Source organism: Corvus hawaiiensis, chromosome 2 (assembly GCF_020740725.1).
Source record: "Corvus hawaiiensis isolate bCorHaw1 chromosome 2, bCorHaw1.pri.cur, whole genome shotgun sequence".
Lineage (NCBI taxonomy): Eukaryota > Metazoa > Chordata > Aves > Passeriformes > Corvidae > Corvus > Corvus hawaiiensis.
This window is the reverse complement of record NC_063214.1, coordinates 90842905-90866234: the sequence shown is the minus strand read 5'-3', so window position 1 is coordinate 90866234 and position 23330 is coordinate 90842905. Positions and strand designations below refer to the sequence as shown.

Here is a 23330-nt window from a genome sequence, read left to right as displayed (position 1 = left end):
AGAGTTTGGCTGGCGGATACAGAGGCTAATTTATGCCTTAATCTCACCCTTTCCGAGAATCCCAGTTTTCCCTCTGAGCAGATATTCATGTGCATGTCCTTTATTCTGCTGCATATAATTAGAGAATGGTTTAGACTGGAAGGGATCTTCAAAGACTATCTAGTCCAACCTCTCAGCCATGGGCAGGGATGCCTTCAACTGAACCAGGTTGCTCAAAGCCCCATCCAACCTGACCTTGACCACTTCCAGGGATGGGGCATCTACAGATTCTCTGGGCAAGTTGTTCCAGTGCCTCACCACCCTAAAAGAATCTCTTCTTAATGTCCAATCTAAATCTTTTGAGTTTAAAACTGTTGCATAGTCCAATCCTAGGGAAGGTAAGTGAACACTGAATTTGGCTTAATGTTTCCCGCACTTATCAGCACTTTCTTTGAACAACTTTTCCAAAACCACCCCCCTCATTTTCAGCCTGATGACATAAGCGATCCTCATGCCCAGATGTTTGCAGAACTTCTCATTACCTACAGTTAAAACCTGTAAGACTATTGCATGAAAAAGGTTTCTCACCTCCTGAAATAAATCTTCTAGAGACAGTTTCAGTATGACCCTTTTTGCTTTGAAGTCTTTTTTTTTATTTGACCTTTGGAACAAATATTTCACAGGATTATTTGTAGCTAAGGAACATGATGGAGAATCTCTCTTTCTGCCTCTAATTTGTTACTGTACATACGATTTTATTTTGAATTGCACCTCTACTTCCAAAGTGTTCCATCTCTACCAGCTGGCAACTGTTATTGTGCTGTAACATTTCTTCAGTAAAGAGGCATTTCTGGAGTGGTTATTTCTGCACATGGCACCTCCAAATGTTTTGCTTTGTCTTAACTAAATGCCCACCTTTTTTTTCTGGGGTGCCTGACAATGCCCTTTTAAAATCTTTTTTATTTCAGAGTTTCCCTGAGGATTGTGGGAGAAGTATAATAATGATAACCCATTTACCACAGTAGTGTTGGGACTCATCCGTCCCTTACAGATGGTAGATATAGATTTCTTTATAACTGAAACTGTAGTTTTCCCATAACCTATTTGCTACCCCATTTGAAAAGATGGTGAAATCAGATCACTGATAATCCAAAAACCCAAGAAAAAAAATTAAAATTAAACTTTTCCACAATAGATAGCTGATTTGAATATTGCTGAAATGAGAAAATCAAAACACTGAACTCCCACTCAGTTTTAAGCAGAATCAAATCACAACAAAGACTTCTTCTAAAAGTCCTGGCTCAAACTGCAAAAACTCTATTAAATAAATCATGGTTTTCCCATTTTGAGGACTATGACTTTGAAACACAGAAAGGGTTATGCAACTTGCTCAAGACCCTTTTGAAGACCCAAGTGGAGATCTGCTGACTCCCTGTAAGTGTCTTTTAAGATTCAACACTGTCCTCTTTCCCAAAACGATTGCCAAATCCTTTCAGCAATTCAGCAAGAGACTCTAACAAACAAGAAAAGGAAAAAAGGGGCAGGAGAGAACACATCTCTTGCACAAATGGGTTACTTAAAAGTGTTCAGGATAAATAGGAAGGAAACAGCAAGCACATCTTCATTCACTGGTACCCTTGAAGCCCCAACTTGGGGGGAGGATATAGCTTGCCTTGACACTGCTGATTTTCTCATACAGGTGATGTTCCCATCTTGCTGCAAAGAGAGTTCATGTGCTTAGAAGTGAAATTAGTCTGTCATGATACAGAAAAATGTCCATCAAAAAAGAAATCAAGGGTTAGATGTAAATAAAAACCACAGAGCCCTAGTTTACTCCCACAGCTCATTTCAAGACCCAGTTATAAAGCACTAAGAATTAATTTTACTGATATTAAAGACTGGAACCACATTTGTCTTTTCCTTATTTTTTAACTTATCTTAACATTGGTCTTAAGTGGCCTTCTAATAATTAAATTTTGCATATTTTTCTTCAACTTCCAGAGCTGACCTCTATAGTACTAACTAAAAAGCCACTGGTTTTTCGACCTTGCAGACCCAATTTTTTGTCCACAGCAGCTGGGAAGAAGCATTCCGTGAAAACATGCAAGCAGAAAATAAACTCAGGAATGCTGATGCAAAAAATAACTTGTTTTGGCACGTTCAAGTATTTTGTGTATGTGTATCTGCAAGGTGTTGGTAGCAAAGCTAATTTCTACTCCATCCTAAATATTGTAGAAGAATAACCAAAACAAAATACAAAACCCCCCAAATACCAGTGCTTGCCAAGTGGTGGAAAAACAAAACAAAAAAACCTACTGGTAGTATAAAAATATTTACTTCCCAGCATCTAAAATTGTTATGGGCATTAGAGAGCATTTAGGAAAATGCCTCTTAAAAAACAGTGAAGTGTTATTTTAATAACATGAAACAGGAGACAGAGTCAGTGCTACTGATGCATGAAGTTTGGCTCTGTTCTTCCTTCTCCTAGCAGGCTGAATTAAGGACTGCCTGTACCACCCTTGCAGACTGATTTCTTTGTTAACCATCAGCCCTCCCTTTGCCAAGAGAGTTCAAAACACAACTTCAGAAGTAAAACACCTCTCCTGGAAATGTAAAACCAAGAGCAAAAGCTCGAGCTGGCCAAAGCATAATCCCAGGACATGACAAAAATATTGGATTTCCAGTTTCTTGGCTGTTGTGTGTTGCCTGTTTTCAGTACCATGAAAACACTGGTTATGTTGGCCATGAGCTTCTGGACTCTGAACACCTGCAGAAAAAGACCTATCTCTGCTATTTTATCATGGCTCCCCAAAACCAGCTGTTTGCTGTCTACTGCTCACAGGATTCTTGATACAGCACAGCTATGCAATAAGACAGCTGTCCCAGCATACAAACTGCTAACTTGCTATGTGTGAAGCCACACTTTCTCTTGACAAGACAGCAAAACTGTCACCCTGGCCATTTTCTCTTGTACCTCTCCTGTTGTAAAGCACTCAACTGATATTTACAAAATGCCCTCTGCTTCCTTACAGAAAAACAACTATGACTCCATTCATATCCATTTAAAGACTTATTAAACTCCCAATCATATTTTTAATACTTTCTCAATTCAAGGACTGTTGATTTGATGGTGCCATATACAGCTGTAAACATGGTAACTTCAATATTTCTTCTTGATTAGTGTATGTAAACCAGGCTCAGAGACTCTTCTGAGGTGCAAAATAATCTTGAAACTTGAGTTGGAGACTTTTGTACTGAGAGCTGTACGGTGAGCTTTCCTCTCCAAGCAGTGTGACTGTGACAAGGCGTTATGTGCCTCACGCTGGCTGTCAATCCTTACTGAGCAGCTCAGAGATGCTCATCAGAGTCATTCTGTGCAGGGCTGAGCCCATGCCAACACAGCAGCATGCTGCAGCGTCCATACAGACCCTGCAGGGTGGAATGAATGTACCTTTGAGTTCCTCACACAAATCACCAGGGACTGCCCTAACACCAGAGACAGATGCACGCAGACGTCAAGTATGAAAGCCAGTGATGTTTAAGGCCATGGGAGGTGATCCTGTAAATCATAATGAAGGTCTGACTTGCAAAAAGTGTCTTATTTCTGAAAGCCAGGTGCAAAACTCATGGCTCAAATAGAGCTCTCCTGCAGACTTCTTGCAGGGTAAACATTACTCTGGAACATGAACTGCTGATGCTGCTGCAAAACAAAGACGTTACTTTTTTTAAGCTTCGTAAAACTCCTAAGAATGTTGTGCTCCCTTCCTAAGAATTTAACAGCAGCTTTTTCACATAAGTTCTCAGTAAAAATGAATTCAGATGGTAGAAATATGATAGAAGGATAACAACTTGCAGTAGCACTTGCTTACATCTGCTTCACCTGAATATCTTAAGCCTATATCCAGCTTGTTCCATTTGCTTTTCAACCCTGAATCATGAGTCTCCTGATAATTTGATCTGTGCTGATGTAGCAAATCGCACTTATTATCTATATGTCTTAAAAAAGAAAAAAAAAAGGAGTGTTTTGACAGGATTTTATTTCATACAATTTACTTTCTGATCCAAAGATATTAAGGAAACAGTGCTGCATTAACTGCCAGTAATGGGAATCATGGTTTACTATCAATTTGGTCACAGTTAAGCTGAAATAACACCCTCAAATTAAGCACAATAATGTAATTTGTATATGCATTTACTGAACATTTTTTTCTTACTGGGTTTTATCAGTCTAAGGACAATAAATTAGAGCAGGGCGCAGGGCTGCCCCCACCAGCTGTGCCCCATCCACACACAGAAAAATGTTAAGTCATGTGAACTTGGCCACGTTTGAGCTGACAAAATCTGCTAAGAGACAGGACAGCACTAATGGCCCAAATTGCTTCCAGAGCAGCAAGCACCTCTGCATGGGGCTCTGAAGGTGTTGAGAAACACCAGCTGGGACAGCCATGATTCGTGCAGAATGTGTGCTGCATAAACACACCTTTTACAGCTGAGAGTTTTAAGAACTAGCATTCATGTAACCAACTGCACAGGAAGTCAGACTTAAAAAGAACCAAACAAACCTCTTTTTCTGGGTTTTGCCTCTTATTTGAGTTTGCATACCACCTTAGAGCTCCCATTAACTATATACAGGTGTGTAGCACAGCAATAAAAGTTACAGAAAACACTGACTGGGAACCTCTCCTTCACAGACTATATTTTCATATTGTCCATGCTCCCAGTGGAATGAACTGCTGAGGAATCTAACTGGAACTCATGAGTTTCAAGAACAGGTCAGAAAGGAGTTAGACATCAATGAGGACACATCCTGAAGAAGACCTGGGCATCTGGGATGTATGTTCAGTAACTGGAAAAGTAAGAACTGTGCTCCCAAATGTTCAGCAATCAGGTTTGCATCTAATTTGAATACTGCTCAACTAGCCGGGACGATACATCACAGGTCTTAACCACTTCAGTCTCTACATTTGGTTGTCTTTCTGTACTTCCTACCAGTGGTAAAGAGTATGCCTGGTAGTTTTCTTGGTTAAAACTTTTTGGTAGGGTGCAGCACTGTCAACTCAGGCATGCTTTCTATAAATGCAAATAGTGGTTAAAAAAACAAAACCAAAAAAAACCCCCAAACTTGAAAACCTTTCTAGAAGTTGCCAGATAGGACAGCCGAAGGGAATGTTTTTACGACTAAGAGGCTGGATTCCATGCACAAACCAGCTATTTCTAGTGATAAAGCATAAAGGTTAAACAACTGAGGACAAGACTGCCAGATGTAAAATGGAAAGTTTCCAATTTAGGAGCAGCAGAGGAAGAACATGAATTAATATGGAACGACCAAATTAGCATTATAAAAATCCTCCAAGCCAAACCAAATGCCATTGAAAATAAACTCAGGAACCCTCCCCCTCTTCTGCTCCCTGCATTCCAAGGAGGACTGAATTTAGAACAACCATAGGGAATTTTAGAGAAATCTTACACTTAAATGCAGAGCAAAGGCTTTAAAAGTTAGAGACTGTATGTGCTTCAAAACCACTATTCTATGCTAGATTCTTCTTCAGTACTTCTGTTTAAAAGGAAATAAATATTCTGGACATAAGTTTTCGCATTAGTTTTATCTTTAGTGAAATTGGTAAAGATCAGGCTGATTCTTCCAACAGTTTTGAAACTGGGGTATTAAATGATAATTTCTACCTTTTTATTAACTGGATATAAAAACAAATAAACACACAAACAAAACCAACAAAATAAAAACCACATTAACAACCAAACACTTTGCAAATACACAAAATCCACTGGCTGTTGGGTTTCCAACCTAGACTATATTTCAGTGCTAGCTTTGTTAGCTCTACATACTGAGATGCACTGTCAGTCTGGGGGTCCCATACTGCAATATTCTTTGCAGATTGCTCTCACTGGTCTCACACACATTTTTGTGGCATGAGCTGGCAGATGTCAGTCCACAGCGGTATTCCTCAAATTTAAGATATATCGTGGATTGTTCAGTCCATAAAATACTATTACAGACTTTTAAATTGGACTCATGGAACATGGGTGTAGCAGATTAAACATCAGCACTACTAGGCTGATGGTTGGCTCAGCTGTGGTACGTCTTTTCTGTTGAGCCTGAATTTTAGAAAGCACAGGATCTGACAGCAAGAGGAACTTACACACACAGCCAGGATCCACAAAAAGCAGACATGCACTGAAAATAAATGGGACATACATGTAGGAAAAACCTGATAGGATTCAGTACATTTAAGCCTAAAAGGATCAGGAAGAGCAGAAGGTCAAATGCTGCAATTGGACAGATTTTAGGACTCTGAAGATAGCAAACAGTGGCATGACATCTTATGAAGCTTGCACCTCATATTGGCTACATGGTATATCTGCAAGAGCTTATGCTCCCATAGGGACGGACACTAAAATTCCAGCAGAGAAATTGGTAACCGCGGGTAAATCAGCAAAATTAGCAGAATAACTTCACCATTGATTCCTCTGATTCGATCCCTGATAACCTAGCAATATCACCTGCAGGTTTGAATATCTGAACCTACTGGGCAAAATCCAGAAGCCCAATAGCCCTATCTGATATTTATGAGACACCTGACAGTGAAGCCCCACTTTCATTCTTGCAACATCCATGATTATGTCAAACACACAACTGCCCTCTGCATTTCAGAGACACAGCTTGCAAAGTAATTTTATTAGTTGACCTAATATTTAGGTACATCCAGGCAAACAAAAGACAGAACTAGGAACCTCCTACCTTATGTTTCAACACTCATCCCCAAAAGCTGAATCTGAAGTTAAAGAACAAATAAGACCCCCAAAATACCAAGATTCCCTACGTTATGAGGACAGTCTGGAAAACTCCACAGAAATGCAAATATAATCAGTCATTCAAAGAAGAAAACTATTTATTGACAACAACTAACCTCTTATATTGTTTCTCAACACTGCGATAGATGATATAAATACATTTCACAAGTATGAACAGTAAGTTAATGGCTATTGCTGAGGGCAGAACATGGCAAGAGATGAAACACTGGATGCTAGGTTATCCCCTTCACCTGACAGGTGAGTGTACTCATATCTGTGCTTCTCAAATAATAGTTCTTAAATAAATCATTAAGTATATTGAGCAGAACAGGCTACTTACTCTTCTACAGTCAAAAACCGTATGGCGTGTTAATTGACAGGAAGTAATATCTATCCCCTCTAAGTTTACTAATGGGATTTACCTCACCTGAACTTAGCTGTATAAGCAAGCCATCTAGTTGAGCTTCACCTGTATCATCACTGGAGAGAGGTAAGGAGCTCTTGATCCAAACTTACCCAAGGTAAGTGTCTCAAATAAGCTGGAAAGATTTCCTCCCCCAAACCATTCGATGCTCTCCACCAATTTTGGCACAAGTGTAGATGATTTGGTCAGACTGGACATGTACCTTTTAGCTAAAAGACACATGAAATAAATCTCACCTCATGTTCCAGAAAGAATATTACAAATTCCTATAGGAAATACCTTTGTCAGATCAGAGAGGACCTAATTAGCACTTAAGAGGGCTTCCTGCAAGAGAGCTACAGTCACTGGCTCACTACTGTTTACAGGGAAAGCAACTATTGGCATTTGCAGAAGAGTCAAGATATAAATCAGCGGCTCTGCTGGGAGATGGGTACCCCAGTCCATGCTTCTCTGACAAAACTGGAACCTAGGAGAGTGAAGGAAGGAAGACCTACATGCTCTCAAACATGCAGATAAAGTCAACATATGTCTTTATTCTGGTAAATGGTGTAAGATCAAGCTTTAGCTTCACAGCTCTGCACTTATACAGCAGAGGGAAGTATGGCAAGGAGAAGTTGACAATGAGAACATGGAAATCCTAAAAAGGGAGAAAAAGAAAATACAGGAACCATACAAATCTCCAAATGTAAGTGTAGGCCCACGCAAAAACAATGCACTACAACTGCAGAATCAGACTTAGGTTGATTATATTTGATTTCTTATCATCTACTTCTGCCCAAATAGGTTACATCTTTCTAATGTAGTTAATGAACTTTCTGCATCTCTAAGGGTTTGGCTGCTAAATCTGTCTGCTAAAATTGGTTCACTGACAAATTTTCTGAGGCATCTTATTCCATGTCTAGATATTGAGAATATACTCACTGATGTATTCAGGTGACTGCTGTTCTGCACTTCCTTTGTTGGCGTCAGTATTTTGGGAGATTTCACAACAACTTTGCCAATGACTTGCTAGTCACACACACAAAATCAGCTAACATGGCCAAAACAGGCATATTCAGGTTGCTACTGCAAGGTGAAAAGACAGGGTCTGAGGCTACATGTACATGGCTGTGAGACCCAGAAAAAGCCCAGGAAGCGTAAGAAAATATAGAAAGATAAAAGACCTCTGCTTACAAAAGCTGACACTTCATCGTGGACTTTCTCTTTTTATTCAGAAAGTCGAAACTAAAACCTACATCAAAAATACAGAAATACCAAATATTCTGCAATAGTGTTCACACCCTCAGTGTTAATGTAACAGCACAGATATATAAGAACTGAAGTCAGTTGTCAGTCAAGGAGTTAAACTCTTCCTTGAAGTATGTCAGTATTTCCAGACAACCAGAACATAAAAACAAAACAAGTGACCTCCCTGCCTGTTAAAACAAATCTCCAGCAGAGTCTGGGTTTATGAAATGACTGGGCATGATGCAAATGTTGGCCACTGAACTGAAAAGACTGGCCTACTTGTCACTCTAGAGAAATTGTGGTCAGACAAGAATAAAATTGTAACAAAATAGCACTGGAGATGGAAGATGTTTCCCACCCTTCAAAATGCAGCCTTGCCAGTTCAGGACTGTCCTTTAACCAACATAGCCTGAAGGATGTGGGCTGACCACGGCAGGGTTGTTCACCTGCAACCGCTCTGAAACAGAGTTAAAACACTGCTCCTGCTGGAGCAAAGAACAAGATGGTGGTTTCCCAGCTCAGAAGGACTAGCTATCCCCAGCAGCCCACAGGACAGAACACCCTACTAGCTGGATGGCTAGCCTGATTTGGACAGGCTGTGTATGTGTATCCTTGAAAGAGTAAAAAAGAGAAAGATGTTCCTCTCAGCTCACATCTTACAGGCACTGTAAGCTCTTACTTTGAAGCCCCCTCATTCCCACTTCCTGTACACACAGCAAGGATTAAACCAATTCACTCAGGAACATGCAGCTCATCTCCAACTAAATCTGAGGTTTGCTTTTTTTTCAGAATCAAAGATACATTTGGAAACGTACATTTTCTCAGTGGATCTCAATATTAGGGCTATTAAATCTCCTCCTTTGCACTTCTCTCCTGCACACCAGCACTAGCACCTGCTTAGGAGAAGCTGTAAGCTAGCATCTTTCACAAATATGCATTGTGGCTGAATTTTGGGTGTGAGTCAACTTTTGTGCTTGATGTGCAACCGAGGAAGCTGCTGCCCATAACTACACAAATTTACCCATGAGAGGCAAGTGTCCTGGCTTTTAGCAGGCTCCTCGCTTTATGCCATTCATTGAAATGCACTCTCCCTGGCCCAGTGCATGGAGAATCTGTCTTGCTTCCACGTTCTGGTGAGGCACTGCTGGCGGGTACAAATCACATTTCTGCTGTGGATCACTTCTGGGTACAAACATGACTGGCTGCTACCACAGCTGCGTTAGTAACAACTCCCAAAGTGAGAACACTAAGGCTGAAGGTAAGCCATGCAAACTGGTTCACCTCCACAACTATGTGAAGTGAAACAAATTGTTCTGCTTTTCATGAACTTAATTGCTTTCAATACATGCAATTGCTAAAACCAAGCCTGCACAGCATAAATCCTGCAGACTGGGTGTAATCCTGAAGCTGTGCACTTGGCTTCCCAGCTGCATTGACCTTACTGTGTCCATACACAAAAAGCACAACATTCCCAAAAGGCCTGGTGTTGCAGGGAAGAGGAGAGGCACCCCTTAGACTGCTCTCACACAGAGTAACTATTCTGCAAATTGGAAGCATGCTGGATTACACAGCAGGGAGATGTGGCAATCTGACTTCTCCCTGTGCTATGTCAAGGTAAGCAACCTGCCCATCCATAAGGGTTGTGTAAGCCTGGAGGAGGTACCTGTAAAAGTCCTGCCCAGTGGCAGGGGCCCTTCTTCTTTCTCCAATTATTACTTCTGGAGGATTGATCTGCTTGTGAGAGGAACGTCCTGACTAAGTTATGCCATGCTAGCTAGTGAGCAGTTCCATAAACATTGATTTTTGCATGGCTGTCATGGGTTTCAACTCTGGTTTTCAGTTCTGCTGACTACGTGACACATGGTGGAAGGTGGAATCACAATATCAGGCAGAGCTGAACAGTACACACAATTCTCTTGTGTATTTTCTTTGGAAATGCACTCTGACAGAAACAAATAGAGCTGTTACTCTTTTGGCTACCTCCAACAATAATCATGGTCTCAAGTTAATAAAGACACAAAACAACAAGTAGATCTTCACACAAGGTGGCCACCTATAATTCTGGGCTATGGTCTGCTTAGCACAAGAGATTATGGTGTCTCTCTGGAGTGTGGTGTATAACAGAAAAAATTGATTTGGGGACATCACCAGGTCTTTCAGTGGAGATTAACAGCATCTTCTTTGGCAGTCAGCCAGAGGCATGTGAAATAGCCTACAACAGTTCTCATGACATCCAATACAAATGAAAGAGCTTAGTAACAAGAGGCAAGCATTTTTCTTTTCCAATAAAGAAGCTCAGGCACTTAGAAAATTTACCCTACACGGAATAGCAAATAAACTGCATACATACAGTTGGACAGAGAGACGGGTTGTCCTGCGCATTCCAGCTGGCTACATCTCAGAAGATTAGCACAGACGTCCCTTGCTACTTGGATAAACTCTACTGGAGAATAAAACTGCTCACTATCAGTCTAACAGAGGAGCCTCTACTACATTGCTCACTGAGTTTACTCACTGCCATCCTGGCTCAAACTGAAGTGAAGGGCAAAGACAGTAAGATGAACAGAGAGGCATCTTTCTGAAACTCAGGGAAGGAATACTGACTTCACCAACAGATTCAGACCACTACTTCCTGCTTTCAGCTTTTTATGCACCAAATTCACTCACAGAGGAAACTGAGTAATCCCAGGTAGTTTCCTTTTGAATCACTTCTAGTGACATTTGTGTTCTGGAAGGGAGACAAGCTTGTTTCTTCTAGTGAGAAATGTCTTACCTGCCAGCACATTTTGGGACAAGAAGCTGCTCTTGACTATGGTAGCAGTGGGAGATATTCACAACCTAATTCCTCAGAGACTGGTGTTGCCAGCAAAATAAGGCACCTAAGAAGTGAAGTGGTTGCAAGCAAGTCATCATCTGGCTGTTTCTGAAGCCATGAGTGGGATCTACCATGGCTTTGTGAGGATTTGGTAATACTGCTGCATCTTTTTCCTCCAAGGCTGGAATTGCTTTCACAGGTGAGTTGACAAAGAGAAGAAAGAAGAGTATTTTTGAAATTATAGTAAATGTCGCCCACATCACACTCTCTTCTCTCCTCCCCAGTCAGTTTTGCAGAAAGAAATTAACATTTAATGCAAAACCGCCTGCTTTGATAGCTGTCTGAATGCCCCATTAAACATTTTCCACACCTCAGGGGTGACAAGTATCCAGTCATAAATTGCAATTTGTCATGGATTTTCTAAGTCACAGGTTGACACGAGAAGCAGTTATCACTCTTTCATCAGTATGCAGAGGCATTACAGTTTTTAGCAATACTCTTTGATAGACATGGTAAGGGTTAGAGAGTAGATTTAAAAGACAAAGCCCTTTGGTTTTGAACATACGGCTCCTAGAAAAATGTTAGCAGAGATTATTTCACCAGCACAGCCCCGAGACAGTAATAAAATGTAATTCCCTGATGGACAAGTGTTATTATTTGTTGTGATTGTAGTTATCCCTATTCATCTTCTATTTACATGTCATGTAAACATATACCATATTTTGTATCAGCACACTGAAATCAAAGCTTCTGCCCCAGCCACAAATTTAGTTCTATCAAATATTTAACAGCAGACATTTACATGTGCAATCCACGACTCCAATGAGAGCCAGTGAGCACTGGAGAACAGTAACTGCAAAGAAAAATGTCACCCTTCCATCCTCCCAAGTCCAACACTAACACAGATTTTGCTGTGAAGATTGCAAATTTGTAATCTCCAGTCTTCAACCTCAATCCCTGGGCAATAGAAATGAGGAAGAGGAACAAAGAGAGGAGTCTAAGGTGATCACAGGTTTGCAAAAACTATTTTCTGCAGGCTAGGCTCTAATGCCTTTGTAACTTCCCTCCATTTAAATCAACTAAGAGTTTTGGCTGTCATCCAGCATTCCTAGCTTAAGCACCTGTACAGAACTGAAATTCTAGGTGACCTGTGAAACCGTCCTCCTAAAGTAAGTGCCTCATTTCCTCTGTATTGCCAAATGAGAGAGGTGCCCTAAAGGCCTGTGGAGAGAGGTCCTATTAGCTCCTCTTGGCTAAGAGATCTTCCTCAAGACCCTGTCTGCTCTTACAGTCAGACCTGCTAAGTCCATCACAGAGCAACGCAAGTCTGCAATTCTCCTGTGTGTTTCACTCCTTGACATAAGCTGCCAATTTAAACTCAACAGCTTCTTTCAATTTATTCAAAGAATCAGGTCTTTTCCCTTTTCATCTGACTCTAGAAAGCAATAATTTTCTGAGGTATTTTCCACTCTCCACCACATCCAGGATTTCTAAATGAAAACTGTCTTCTTTCTGTCAAAACAAGCTGCATCTCTCTTAAACTTCTTACTTTAGGTTGCATCATCCTTTGCTGTTTTGTTGTCTCATAAGTGTTGCCAACTCTGAGTCACAGAGTCATTGATTCCACAGTGGCTGTATGAGAATGGGTCATCTGAGTCCACTGGACAGGCAGGAGGAAGAAGGCCAGCTGTCAAGCAGTCAGCATACCAGGAGAATAGCATTTTCACCCAGATCAGTTCTTGACACGATCTGCCTGTGTAGGCTGTGCCAGAGCACCAGCCAGGAGACACTGCAGGGGTCGTGTAGAACCTCCTCCTGATGCGCTGCCCTAGGCTCTGCCTACTCCTGCATTCTGTCCTGTAGGTTTTGCATCACTAAATGCTGCTTGTACCTAGCAGAGGACAGGTACTTCAGCAGCCAGGAAAGCACGTATGGATTACACATAAAAAGGATACATGACAGAACACATAGTATCCTACTTGAATCTTTACTTGGTCACTAAATAACATGGAACATAAGACAGAGGGCTTTTCTCTACTACTGAAGCAAACGTCCCTGTCTCCATTTGCTGACTGTTACAATTCAACGTTATTTTGCTGTAGTGTGTTTGAACGCTGTAGTCTGTGTTTGAGGTGGCTCTAGCAGCTGTGTTGAAGGCTGGCAGGAAAGGGAGCCCATCACAGCACAGAGTCCTGGAAGTCAGATACATCCTGTCCTGCAGAAGGCCTCTTTCCAAGCTATGAAATACTGACCAGCAAGAGAAGAGTTACTGCTCCCTGACAGTCCTAGGGGAACACAGGACTGCAGGTATGTTCATTAACCTACAGCAGCATTTCTATCAAGGACAGCATTTGCATCAAAGTCTGCCCCTACCAAAAGGAAGTGGCAAGTAGGGGGAGGGAGAGACAGAGAGAGTCTGGTCTGCTCAAAAGGTAGTAAAACTGATAAGGGATCAGCATTAAATCGATGTGAGGAGAAAGCTGTCATTTATTACTTCCTTATGTGACATGCTTCAACATTTTTCCAGAAACAAAGAGACTAAGGAAACAAAGAAGTCAGGATCAATCCCTTGTGTTTCTCCTGGCATGACACCTTTCTAAGAAAACAGCTTTTCTGAACTCACGCCCAGCAACTTCAATGACCTTGATATAAATCTCTCAACCTTGGTACCCCGTCACTCAAGTAAGCAGGAATCTTAGCTCTTATCTGCAGAAGTAGCAAGTTTCTAGTCCCATCTTGCTCACTGGAGCTGGAGGGTGTTTAAAAAGGTGAAGTTTAAAAAAAGCTACAAAAGAAGAAAAAGTGGGCAGATTAAAAACATGTGAGCAAATTACTTTAACCACATGTTTTGATTGTATTTTTCAATTGTGGGAGGGAAGCTTTCCCTAGGGACTGCTGGAAGGTGAAAATAGGTGAGCTGCTGCTGGGAACCACGCTTGTGTGGTGGGCTGTTAAGCACACACCGTTCAGCTCTGCATCCAGCCAGAAAGCTGTGCCTGAATAGGTGATAGAGCTCACACACTTCCATGTTTGCCACCCCACAAGGATTTGGCCGACATGTGCCTTTGATGCCAATGCAAAGGAAAACCACTCCCAAATTATCTGTGTAAGTGTCACTCAGCAGCAATCTAAACTCTGCAGTAAAAGGAACAATTCTGACTTACTCTGCAATAGTACAAGCATTACAAAGGGCAGTGCACTTAGCTGGGACTCACAAAAGACCACAAGAGATATTAACATCAAAGCCTTTTCCCATAGTCATGTCTACTTTTTTGGCAGCAGAGAGGGATATGGAAAATTGCTGGGGGAAAAACATTCCAGAATTAATATCCCAGTACTGGTATTTGTTAATATTTTGAACATCTTCTGCAACAGGCACTTACTGCTTTTCAACCTAGGAGACAAAAGAGCTTATTTCTAAACTGATTTTTTTTGGAAAAGGTTAGATTAACCATCCTTATTAGCATTATTTTACTTTCTGCATGAATAGCCCCTTACAAGACCTCCTGCGATCCATCTTCCTCAACACCAGAAGTGTTCAGAGTTAAGGACAACTACAGACAAGCAAGGCAGTAGGCACAGGTATAGGTTAGCAGTAACTACGAGTGTGATTTGACTGGATTGGTTTTGGTTTAGTTTACAGAAATAAGGCCATTTTACTTGTGTTTTCATGCATGCATATCTACTGGTGGAGGAATATCCCTGGGTGAGATTTCTTACATGATACCAGTTTGTGAAATAACAAGCTGAGTCTGCTGATGTTGGAAATGCAGCCTTTTCCGAGTTCTTTTTCAGTGTATTTTTTTTTCACATGCCTTTCTTGCAATAGGAGAGTTGCTCTGTCTTGTGCTTACGTCAGCCCAGAAGACCCTCCCAGACAGTCTGTGGAATCAGAATGTAAGCTTCTTGGCACGTGTTTCATTTCTGTTAGAAACATCAGAAATGAAACTAAAATCTGATTTCTCAGAAAATATATCCTTCTTTCATTCCCCAGGAAACCTTAGCCTTAGACTACTAAGAGACGACTCACACTATGAGGAAAGCAAAACAAAAATTTTGTAAAGCTGGCTTCTAAGAACATAAATGTTGATGCAAAAGTCATTTCAGTGTGATTTACAAATACCACAGCAGTGCTCTATATGTATTGTCCAGATCATTAGAAAAACTAATTCTGAGAGACATAAATGACCTAATGCTCCATCACAAGCACTGGGAAACAGCAAAGTCACAGGGAATGATGACATTTGAGATGATCAATAAAAAACATTCGCTTAAAAGTAAATGTCCAATGGAAAGACCGGCTCATTCTTTAGAAAGACAAAGTTTGGGCTCGCTAATTTCACGTGTCATGAAATCTCACAGACCTAAATGAAATTCAGAAGCCTCTGGCCTCTATCCTTCCTTCACTCATTGAAGATTTAATAGGAGATTGCATGAGTTCTCATGTTACTATAAGGAAATTAATACCATAAACTATACATGAATGTAATTTACAGCTCACACTGTAAATTGTGAGCTGTCAAACTGTGTGTTTGCATAAAGTGATTTACTGTGGGACCCCACCGGTCAGAATGGATTCACTTTCACCTGTAGGTACAGGACTGTATGAACTCCCGCAGTTCTGAGTTAAGAGTTGGGAGACACGGGCAACTGGAAGTTTCTTCGCCCTTGAAGTGGAAATGAAAGCCCTCCACAATGGACCTGCTCACTGCCCTGTGTCCTCACTTCTGCTGGCCTGAGTCCTGGTGCCCGGCGGGACCCCAGCGCGGGCTGCCACCACGGCGCTGCCGTCCCCTGCACTCACCCGCCCTGCCTCACCTGCTGTACACCAGGCACTCCATGTGGTTGATCTCCTTGTCGGAGCGGTAGCGGCTGTAATCCTCCCAGAGGTCCTTGATGGCGGTGACCGCCAAGATGAAGAGCACGGGGGCCAAGGCCAGCTCCGGCTGGAAGGCATTGACGGCTGGCACGAAGTTGAGGAGGGCGATGAACACAAAGTAGACGTTGGCCAGGCGGTGGAACTGCTCAAAGAGGTTCTTGGGCAGGAAGGACAATGCCGTGTACTTGGTGGTCTTGAGGCGGTTGCAGGCCAGGACCGTCCTCCTGGACTTCTCTGTCTCGGCCTCAGGTAACAGCAGGCTGGAGCGCACCAGCCGCGTCTTACTCTCCTTCTTCTTCCTCCGCCTCCTCTTCCTCTGTCTCTCCTTCCCCTCCGGCAGCACCTGGGGCGCTCCCTCTCCTCCTGCCGTGCCCTGGGACATCGCTGCCGCCCCGTGTCCTCGCCCGGACAGCGCGGGCAGCTCCCACGGCCAGGCACGGCCCTAAGTTATCATCCTCCGCCGCCCGCCACGGCTCTCCTTTCCTCTTCCCCTCCGGGGGCGGGCGGGGGGAGGAGGGCTGTCTCGAACCCGCTCCTAGCCGCTCTGCCGGGACCTCTCTCGCTTTCTCCTCCTCCTGCTGGCTCGGGGAGGGGACGTGGGCAGGCGGGGAGCCGAGCCCTCCGCCCGCGGGCCTCTCTCCGTCCCGGGCGCAGGGGATGCGGGCAGGGCCGGGGAAGAGGGAAACGGGAGCGGCCCTTCCGCGCACAGGCTGCCCCTAGCGCCGTCCCGTGCCGTGCCGTGCCGTGCCGTGCCGGCGTACGGACCCGGGAGGACACTTTATCGGCGGCTTATGACTTGTAGTTACGTGTGGGAAGAGGAAAGAGGTTCGAGTGAGGAAAGAGAAAATTCCCACTGAAGCGTCGGCGCTGCGCTTTATCCACGGTGCCCCAGCAGCAGCTGGTGGGAGTTTTTACCAGCTGACTCACGGCGAAACACTCCACTTTCTGCCTGAATCCGTGTGCCACGTTTATACCCATCCCTGTGCTTAGCATGGGAGATAGAGGACATAATCTCCCAGCTCCTCACGTCTGTCTGGTACGCCAGACAGTCTGTTGGTGGCGGCCATGGTGCTTTGGGACAACCGCAAACGGGGCAACCAAAAAAAATGAGGTTTCCGATGGAAAGCATTAGGCACTGCCCCCCCCCCCCACACGCCCTGGCAGTGGTGTGGTGTAATGCACGTTTGCCTCTGAGGGTTTTTCTATTCCCTTGCGGTAGGGTAGGTCTTTCCAGCAAGGATTGGAAAATGCCAGTCTCTTGCTCTGAGGTTTTACGCCCTGCACTTTCTGGAGAAAGATACGGTTACAGGTCATGATGGACAGGCAAGAAATACAGAAGAGAAGATAATCTAGATCGAAATATTTAGTCTAAAGTCTCAAGTAAAGAAATGTAGTAAATAAATGCAGAGATTTAAAGAACAAATAATAAGAGAGTAAATAATTGCTACTGAGTGTGACGTGAGTCTTTACAGCATCACTTTAGGTTGGGATTTAAGAGCAGACCCTTTGGATATGGGATTCCTTAGGCAGCATGAAAGGCTGCCACAGGTCACTCCAGGCTGTGTCTAAACTAAAATGCACAGATGCATTGTATGGTGGGACCCTTTGTCCTGATCCTATGATATCCCAAGGTGGGATCATATTGAGTACAAAAGCAAGCCCTTTATACCTGTCAGCATGTTTCTTGTTGTCACAGAAAACAGGCATAAAGTATAAACATCTAGTCTTGGTATGAGGTCAGGACAGGACTGGGGCATCTTCTGGGGAAAGTACCTAGTCCCACAACTCAGATGCTGCCATGACAAATTCTGCGAAGACCAGGAAGTGAAAGCCATTACCTGAGCCTCACAGCCTGTATGTAGTGCTATGTTTCCATCCTTCCTTCTCCCATTTTCGGTATGTTTGTAATTGCTCTTCAAAGCGTCCAGTTAGTTATGAACCTTTTTCAGGCCATGAGGCACTAGGTGAATACTAGTTCAGCACATGACCTGATACTGCTACTGTGTGAAGCCACAAACCCTTTACCAATCCTGCTGTCAGCTCTTCTGATGCTACTTCAAACTTAGCAGGAATTTCCTGGTTTTCTCGGCTCTTGGAATATTGAAACAACAAGGTTTTACTTAGTGCAAGGGAAAAGGGAAAATTTGCCTTTTTTTTTTTTTTTGAAAAGTGTACTTCTTTGTTGATAAGGGAAAAAAGTATAAAATGTTAAGAGGGAAAAAAAGAGAAAAATTTAAAAAGCCCTCCCAATTTAAATTTTCTGTGTTAGTTTTGTTTTGTTTTGTTTTGTTTGTTTGTTTGCTTACACTTGGGGTTAACAAAGGGTAAACTGGAATGAACAAATATCCTTTTCCTGTGCTTTGGAAATGCTGGAATGGGATGAGGAGGACATTTTATCATTGTGCAATATTCCCATAAACTGAGCTTCACTCGTCCAAGGGCTCCTTGCAGGCAGTGGTGGATACTCCAAAAGTGAATTGCTGGACTTTCTGCCACTGGCCTGCCAACCTCTGCAGCCCAGTGTTTTGTGGGTCTCTGGTTCACCCCTGGCCTCCAGGAGCCAAAGCACTGTTCAGGCTTCATCTTTCCTCCAGACAGCCCTCCAACTTGTTTACACAGTGGTTGGTGATTAGAGGAGAACCAGTCATATTTTTTCCTTTCTCTTGTCAAAGCGCATCACCTAGTAGAATAAACTGTTCATATCTTTATCGATGCCAGGTGGCTCACAAATGTCTTGAGTATAGCACATCTGAGTGGAAAGATGGTGCGCACACCAGTGTTGTGGAGTAGTGAGAGCCTGTGCTGGGAGGCGAAGTAAGCCAGTGCTCAGTCACTGAGTCCACCACATAAAAATAGTGTGTAAATCATCAAGAAATGGTGTGTAAATCTGGCTTAGCACTGCATATTCAGCAAACAGTAGCCGAAAGTAAATTAAGGATTAGATATGTAGTATCATTAAACTTTCAAACACAGTGCTCAAGGCAAGGTAAGAAAAGACAATTCTCACATTACCCTTAAACCATTTCTTTAAGGAAAACACCTGTGCAAGTTTGGAGAGCCTAACCTGGGATGAGTTGTGCTTACACCTAGTGGTATTGGCCAAACCTGTGACACCAGGTATCCCAAAATTGTCAGTTACAATCCCACAATTTTAAGAAATGGTCTATAAATCAGTGCACTACACTTTAAAACCTGTTTTACTTGCATAGTTTTGGAGTGCTCAGGATTCACATTAACAAGGTTTCTTCTGCAACAGAGTAAGAGGAGAGAAACTTAAAGATACTGAATAGAAGCTGAAAGTTTTTGTGTAATTCCCGTGAGCTGGGTTTTACCAACAGATATAGCAGCAGAAAGATAACAAACAGTTGGGTGGGAGCCTCTGAAGAATTCTGCATTTGTTTGCTATATTGTTTATTTAAAAGCAGTTTAAAGCCTTTGTATTTGAGTATGTATTGGCAGAGTTAAGTGCCACCCTTGGAAAAGTTCATTATAAAAAAAGTAGAAAATATGCCACACCCCACTGGTCAAGAGCTGAAAAGCTCATCTCATATCATTGACTGGGGCTTTCTCTGTTACTAGTAAACTGCTTTTTAACTAATACAGACAAGCTAAAATATTGCAAGGCAGTGCCATGAGGAAAGGATGTGGCACCCTCTGCTTTCTGTGCAGTCACCCAAGGAATGCAATATTCTGGATATTAATACTAAAACCTGATGAAATGTAATCCATGATAAATAAAAACAAGAGTTAACCTTCTTTTAAAAATCCTGTAAAATCTAGTGTTTGTTAGGCTTTTCTAGCCAAAAATTTTGTCAACGTAGACACTTAAAAGAATTTAGTCCTTCCTTTCCATTTGTAAATAAAACTGTGCACAAAGGGTTTGAGAAAGCACAAATATTTGTACCTAAACTCATATCTGACCTCTCCCTGCCCACACAGTCTAAGTATGCAAGGTTGGAAATAAGAGGCAGGCAGGCAGCAAATTCAGCTTTCAACTGGTACAGAATACACGTGCACAAGTCTGGCTCTAGCTTTTGAATACAAAAGGACAAGTATGTTGCTCTTGTTGTCAACTGCAGTACATCTGCATCTCTTTCTTATGGAGTCTTCTGGAGGAAAGGAGGCGAAAGGAAATTGGCTTCAAATCACTTTGGATGATGCATGGATCCTACAAAGTATCACCGTCAAGAAACAGAAGCAAACTGTTTTGAAAAGCCTGAGGAGCCAAGAGCCAAAGACTAGATTTACTCGATAACCTGAACTAAAATGTGGACTCTTTACTATTTTTCAGGGTCATTGGAGCAAATCACTAAATCCAGGTGATGTCTGAGGATTGCTGTGTGTTCCAGCTGCTCCGTGCCACCCACTGATGTCTCCTTCCTGTCTGGAGCTCTTCCTTTGTTGTCACATGGCTGTTTCTGACCATCCTTCATCTAACTGCATTTTGCTGGGTATCTGCTCTGATTTCTCCTGCAATTAACCTGAATCCAGCCTCTGATGCCCAATATCTCTTGAATTTCAAGCTCTCTCCAGAGCCTTTCCCAGTGCCTGACTCTTTCCTTCAACTGTGCACATTTTCTTTGGATCAAAGACTAAAACTGAAAAAGGAGAGATGTTCTAAGCATCACTTACACTGATAGTATACCTAGTGAGCTCTTTGATAGCCTGGACCACTAAAAGCTGAGCCTTAAGGTATGACACTGCCTTTAAGGCTAGAAGGATTTTCTGGCCCAAGATACTGTATTAGCTTGGCCATTTAAATGTCACACATGCTACTGCTTGAAATGATTATTGAATTGTTGTGTGAACAGGGTGGTTGCTTAGAAATCAGATAACCAGTTTTATTCCTTTTCTCAGAGTCGTCAGCCCTGATTATGTTTGAAGCATTTTCTATGGCTTGGGGTTTTGTCAGTATGCGAGAATCCTAACATCAACCAAAAAATACCTTTAGCCTGATGGTTGCGTGGAGCAGTTTGAAACTGGCATCCACCTGAATGCTAAGGAGGAAAACACTATAGAGAAAAGATCCCAAATACATTACTGATTTGAGTTGTCATGGTTTTTGAAAGCTTGGAGTTATCATTATTCCATTTTAACAATTAGCTTCTTCCTATCATAAGAAAGTGAAGCAAATCTAATTTTAACATAGTCTAGGCCATTTTTATAGTATTTATATGATCCTAAAATAAAGATTTCCCATGTTGGATATTGCCAGAAACATCTGTCAAATTACTTGTGATTCTCCTTTGTTCCAGAGTACTTATTTTAATATTAACATGCTTAATATTACGGAACTACCCAGAGGCCTTAGTTGAAAACTAGGACTTTAAGAACTATAAAAATTACTGTAAAGACATGGTACCACACATCAGACAAAATCTGTTCTGCCCTTTGCAGATGAGACGTATCCCATCTGGCTTCCTGTAAAGGGGACGGGCATACATGTTTTGAACTAGCAGAAAGAAGGCAAGAGGCTTTCAGTGTGAACAGCCTGCTGAAAATGCCAGAATTCGATGAGGCAAGACAGCAGCCAAAATGGCATTATTCCTCATTTCCTTCCAGTCTGCAGGAGATACGTAGATGCACACAGACATGCACATGCACATGCAGAAGCGTATATATATGTATATATGTGTATATATGTGTATACACCGCAAACAGTCTCATAGAATCATTGGATGGCTTGGGTTGGAAGAGACCTTAAAGATCCTCTAGTTCTAATTTCACCATCATGGGCTAGAACAGGTTGCTCAGGGCCCCATCCAAATTGGTCTTGAGCATCCTGCCAGGGATGGGGCATCCACAGCTTCTCTGGGAAACCTGTCCCAGCACCTTTGAGTAAAGAATTTCTTCCTAACACCTAATCTCTTGTCTTTTAGTTTAAAACCATTAGCCCATGTTCTTTCAATATCTGCCCATGTAAAACATTACTGTGCCTCTTTTGTATAAGCCCCCTTTAAGTACTGGAAGAATCCAGTGAGGTCTCCCCAGAGCGTTCACTTCTCCAGAATGAACAACCCCAACTGTCTCATCCTGACTTTTTAGAAGAGGTGCTCCAGCCCTCTGATCATCTTCATGCCCCTCCTCTGGTCCTCTTTGAACAGGTCCATGTCTTTCTTGTGCTGAGGACTCACTCCAAAGCTGGACACAGTCCTCCAGGTGGGGTCTCACGAGAGTGGAGTAGAGGAGCAGAATCACCTCCCTCGACCTGCTGGCTCCTTTGGTTCAGCCCAGAATGTGGTTGACTTTCTGGGCTGCAGGTGCACACTGACAGGTTGTGTCCAGTTTTTCCTCCTCCAGAACCCCCAAGCTGTTCTCTACAGTCTGCTTTCAATAAGTTCTCCCAGTCTGTACTCATCTCTGGGATTGCTCTCACCCTGATGCAGCACCTTTCACTTGCCCTTGTTGAACCTCATGTGGTTCTTGTGGGCCCACTTCTCAAGGTTTTCTAGGTCCCTCAGGATGGCATCCCTTCCTTCAGTCATGTAAACTGCGCTGCTCAGCTTTGTGTCACCTTGGTGATTCAATCTCACTATCCATGTAATTGATGAAGATATTGAAGAACACTGGTCCCAAGGCAGAGCCCTGGGGGACACCACTCATCACTGACCTCCACCTGGACATAGAGCCATGTATGACAACTCTGTCTACATCCAGAGAAATCCCACTTCTTTGTTTCTCAACAGGCAGAGGGGGGACATTTGTGTCCCAAGGTGAGCAGGAGTCATGTGAGAAAGAGGCATATTCAGTGTTGCAGCATTAAGGGAAATCGATCTTGTGTGGGGCCTGAGCAGCCCTGCTGGACCTTTTCAGTGCAATGGGAAGACATTATTGAGGAACAGCTTCTACCTTTTGGAAGCAAGGGCAGTGCTACCTAACAAGCCTCTCACATTCTGCATGCGTTTCACTGAAATGTTTTTCCCATCCACCTTGCCCCACGGGCACCTGCATCTCGCATCCTGCCAGGTACATGTTGCAGGATCTGCTCCCCCACAGCCAGCTGTTCAGCCTGAAGAGGGATTCATAGAGACTGTGTCTGGTGTGTAAGGGACTGGAGTGGGAAGGAGGCTACAACACTGTGGAATACACACCTTTGATTGGTATCTTGTGTGGAAAGAAGCCAGTTCAGAGAGTAGAGGGCTGCCATGTCCTTTCCTCCACCACCTGAACATCCATGTCCATTCTATGACCATTTG

The 23330-nt window shown here is 42.8% G+C and overlaps 1 protein-coding gene across 1 annotated transcript in view; it reads right to left on the bottom strand.

Annotated features, from left to right (window-relative positions):
• ATP10A (ATPase phospholipid transporting 10A (putative)) overlaps positions 1–16939 on the bottom strand; it is a 114327-nt gene extending 97388 nt beyond the window's left edge. Inside the window, exon 1 of the mRNA XM_048325031.1 lies at positions 16074–16939. Within this exon, the coding sequence (XP_048180988.1) occupies positions 16074–16516 (443 nt within the window). The 5' untranslated portion in view covers positions 16517–16939. The remainder of the gene's footprint in view (positions 1–16073) is intronic.
• Between the last annotated feature and the right edge of the window lie 6391 nt (positions 16940–23330).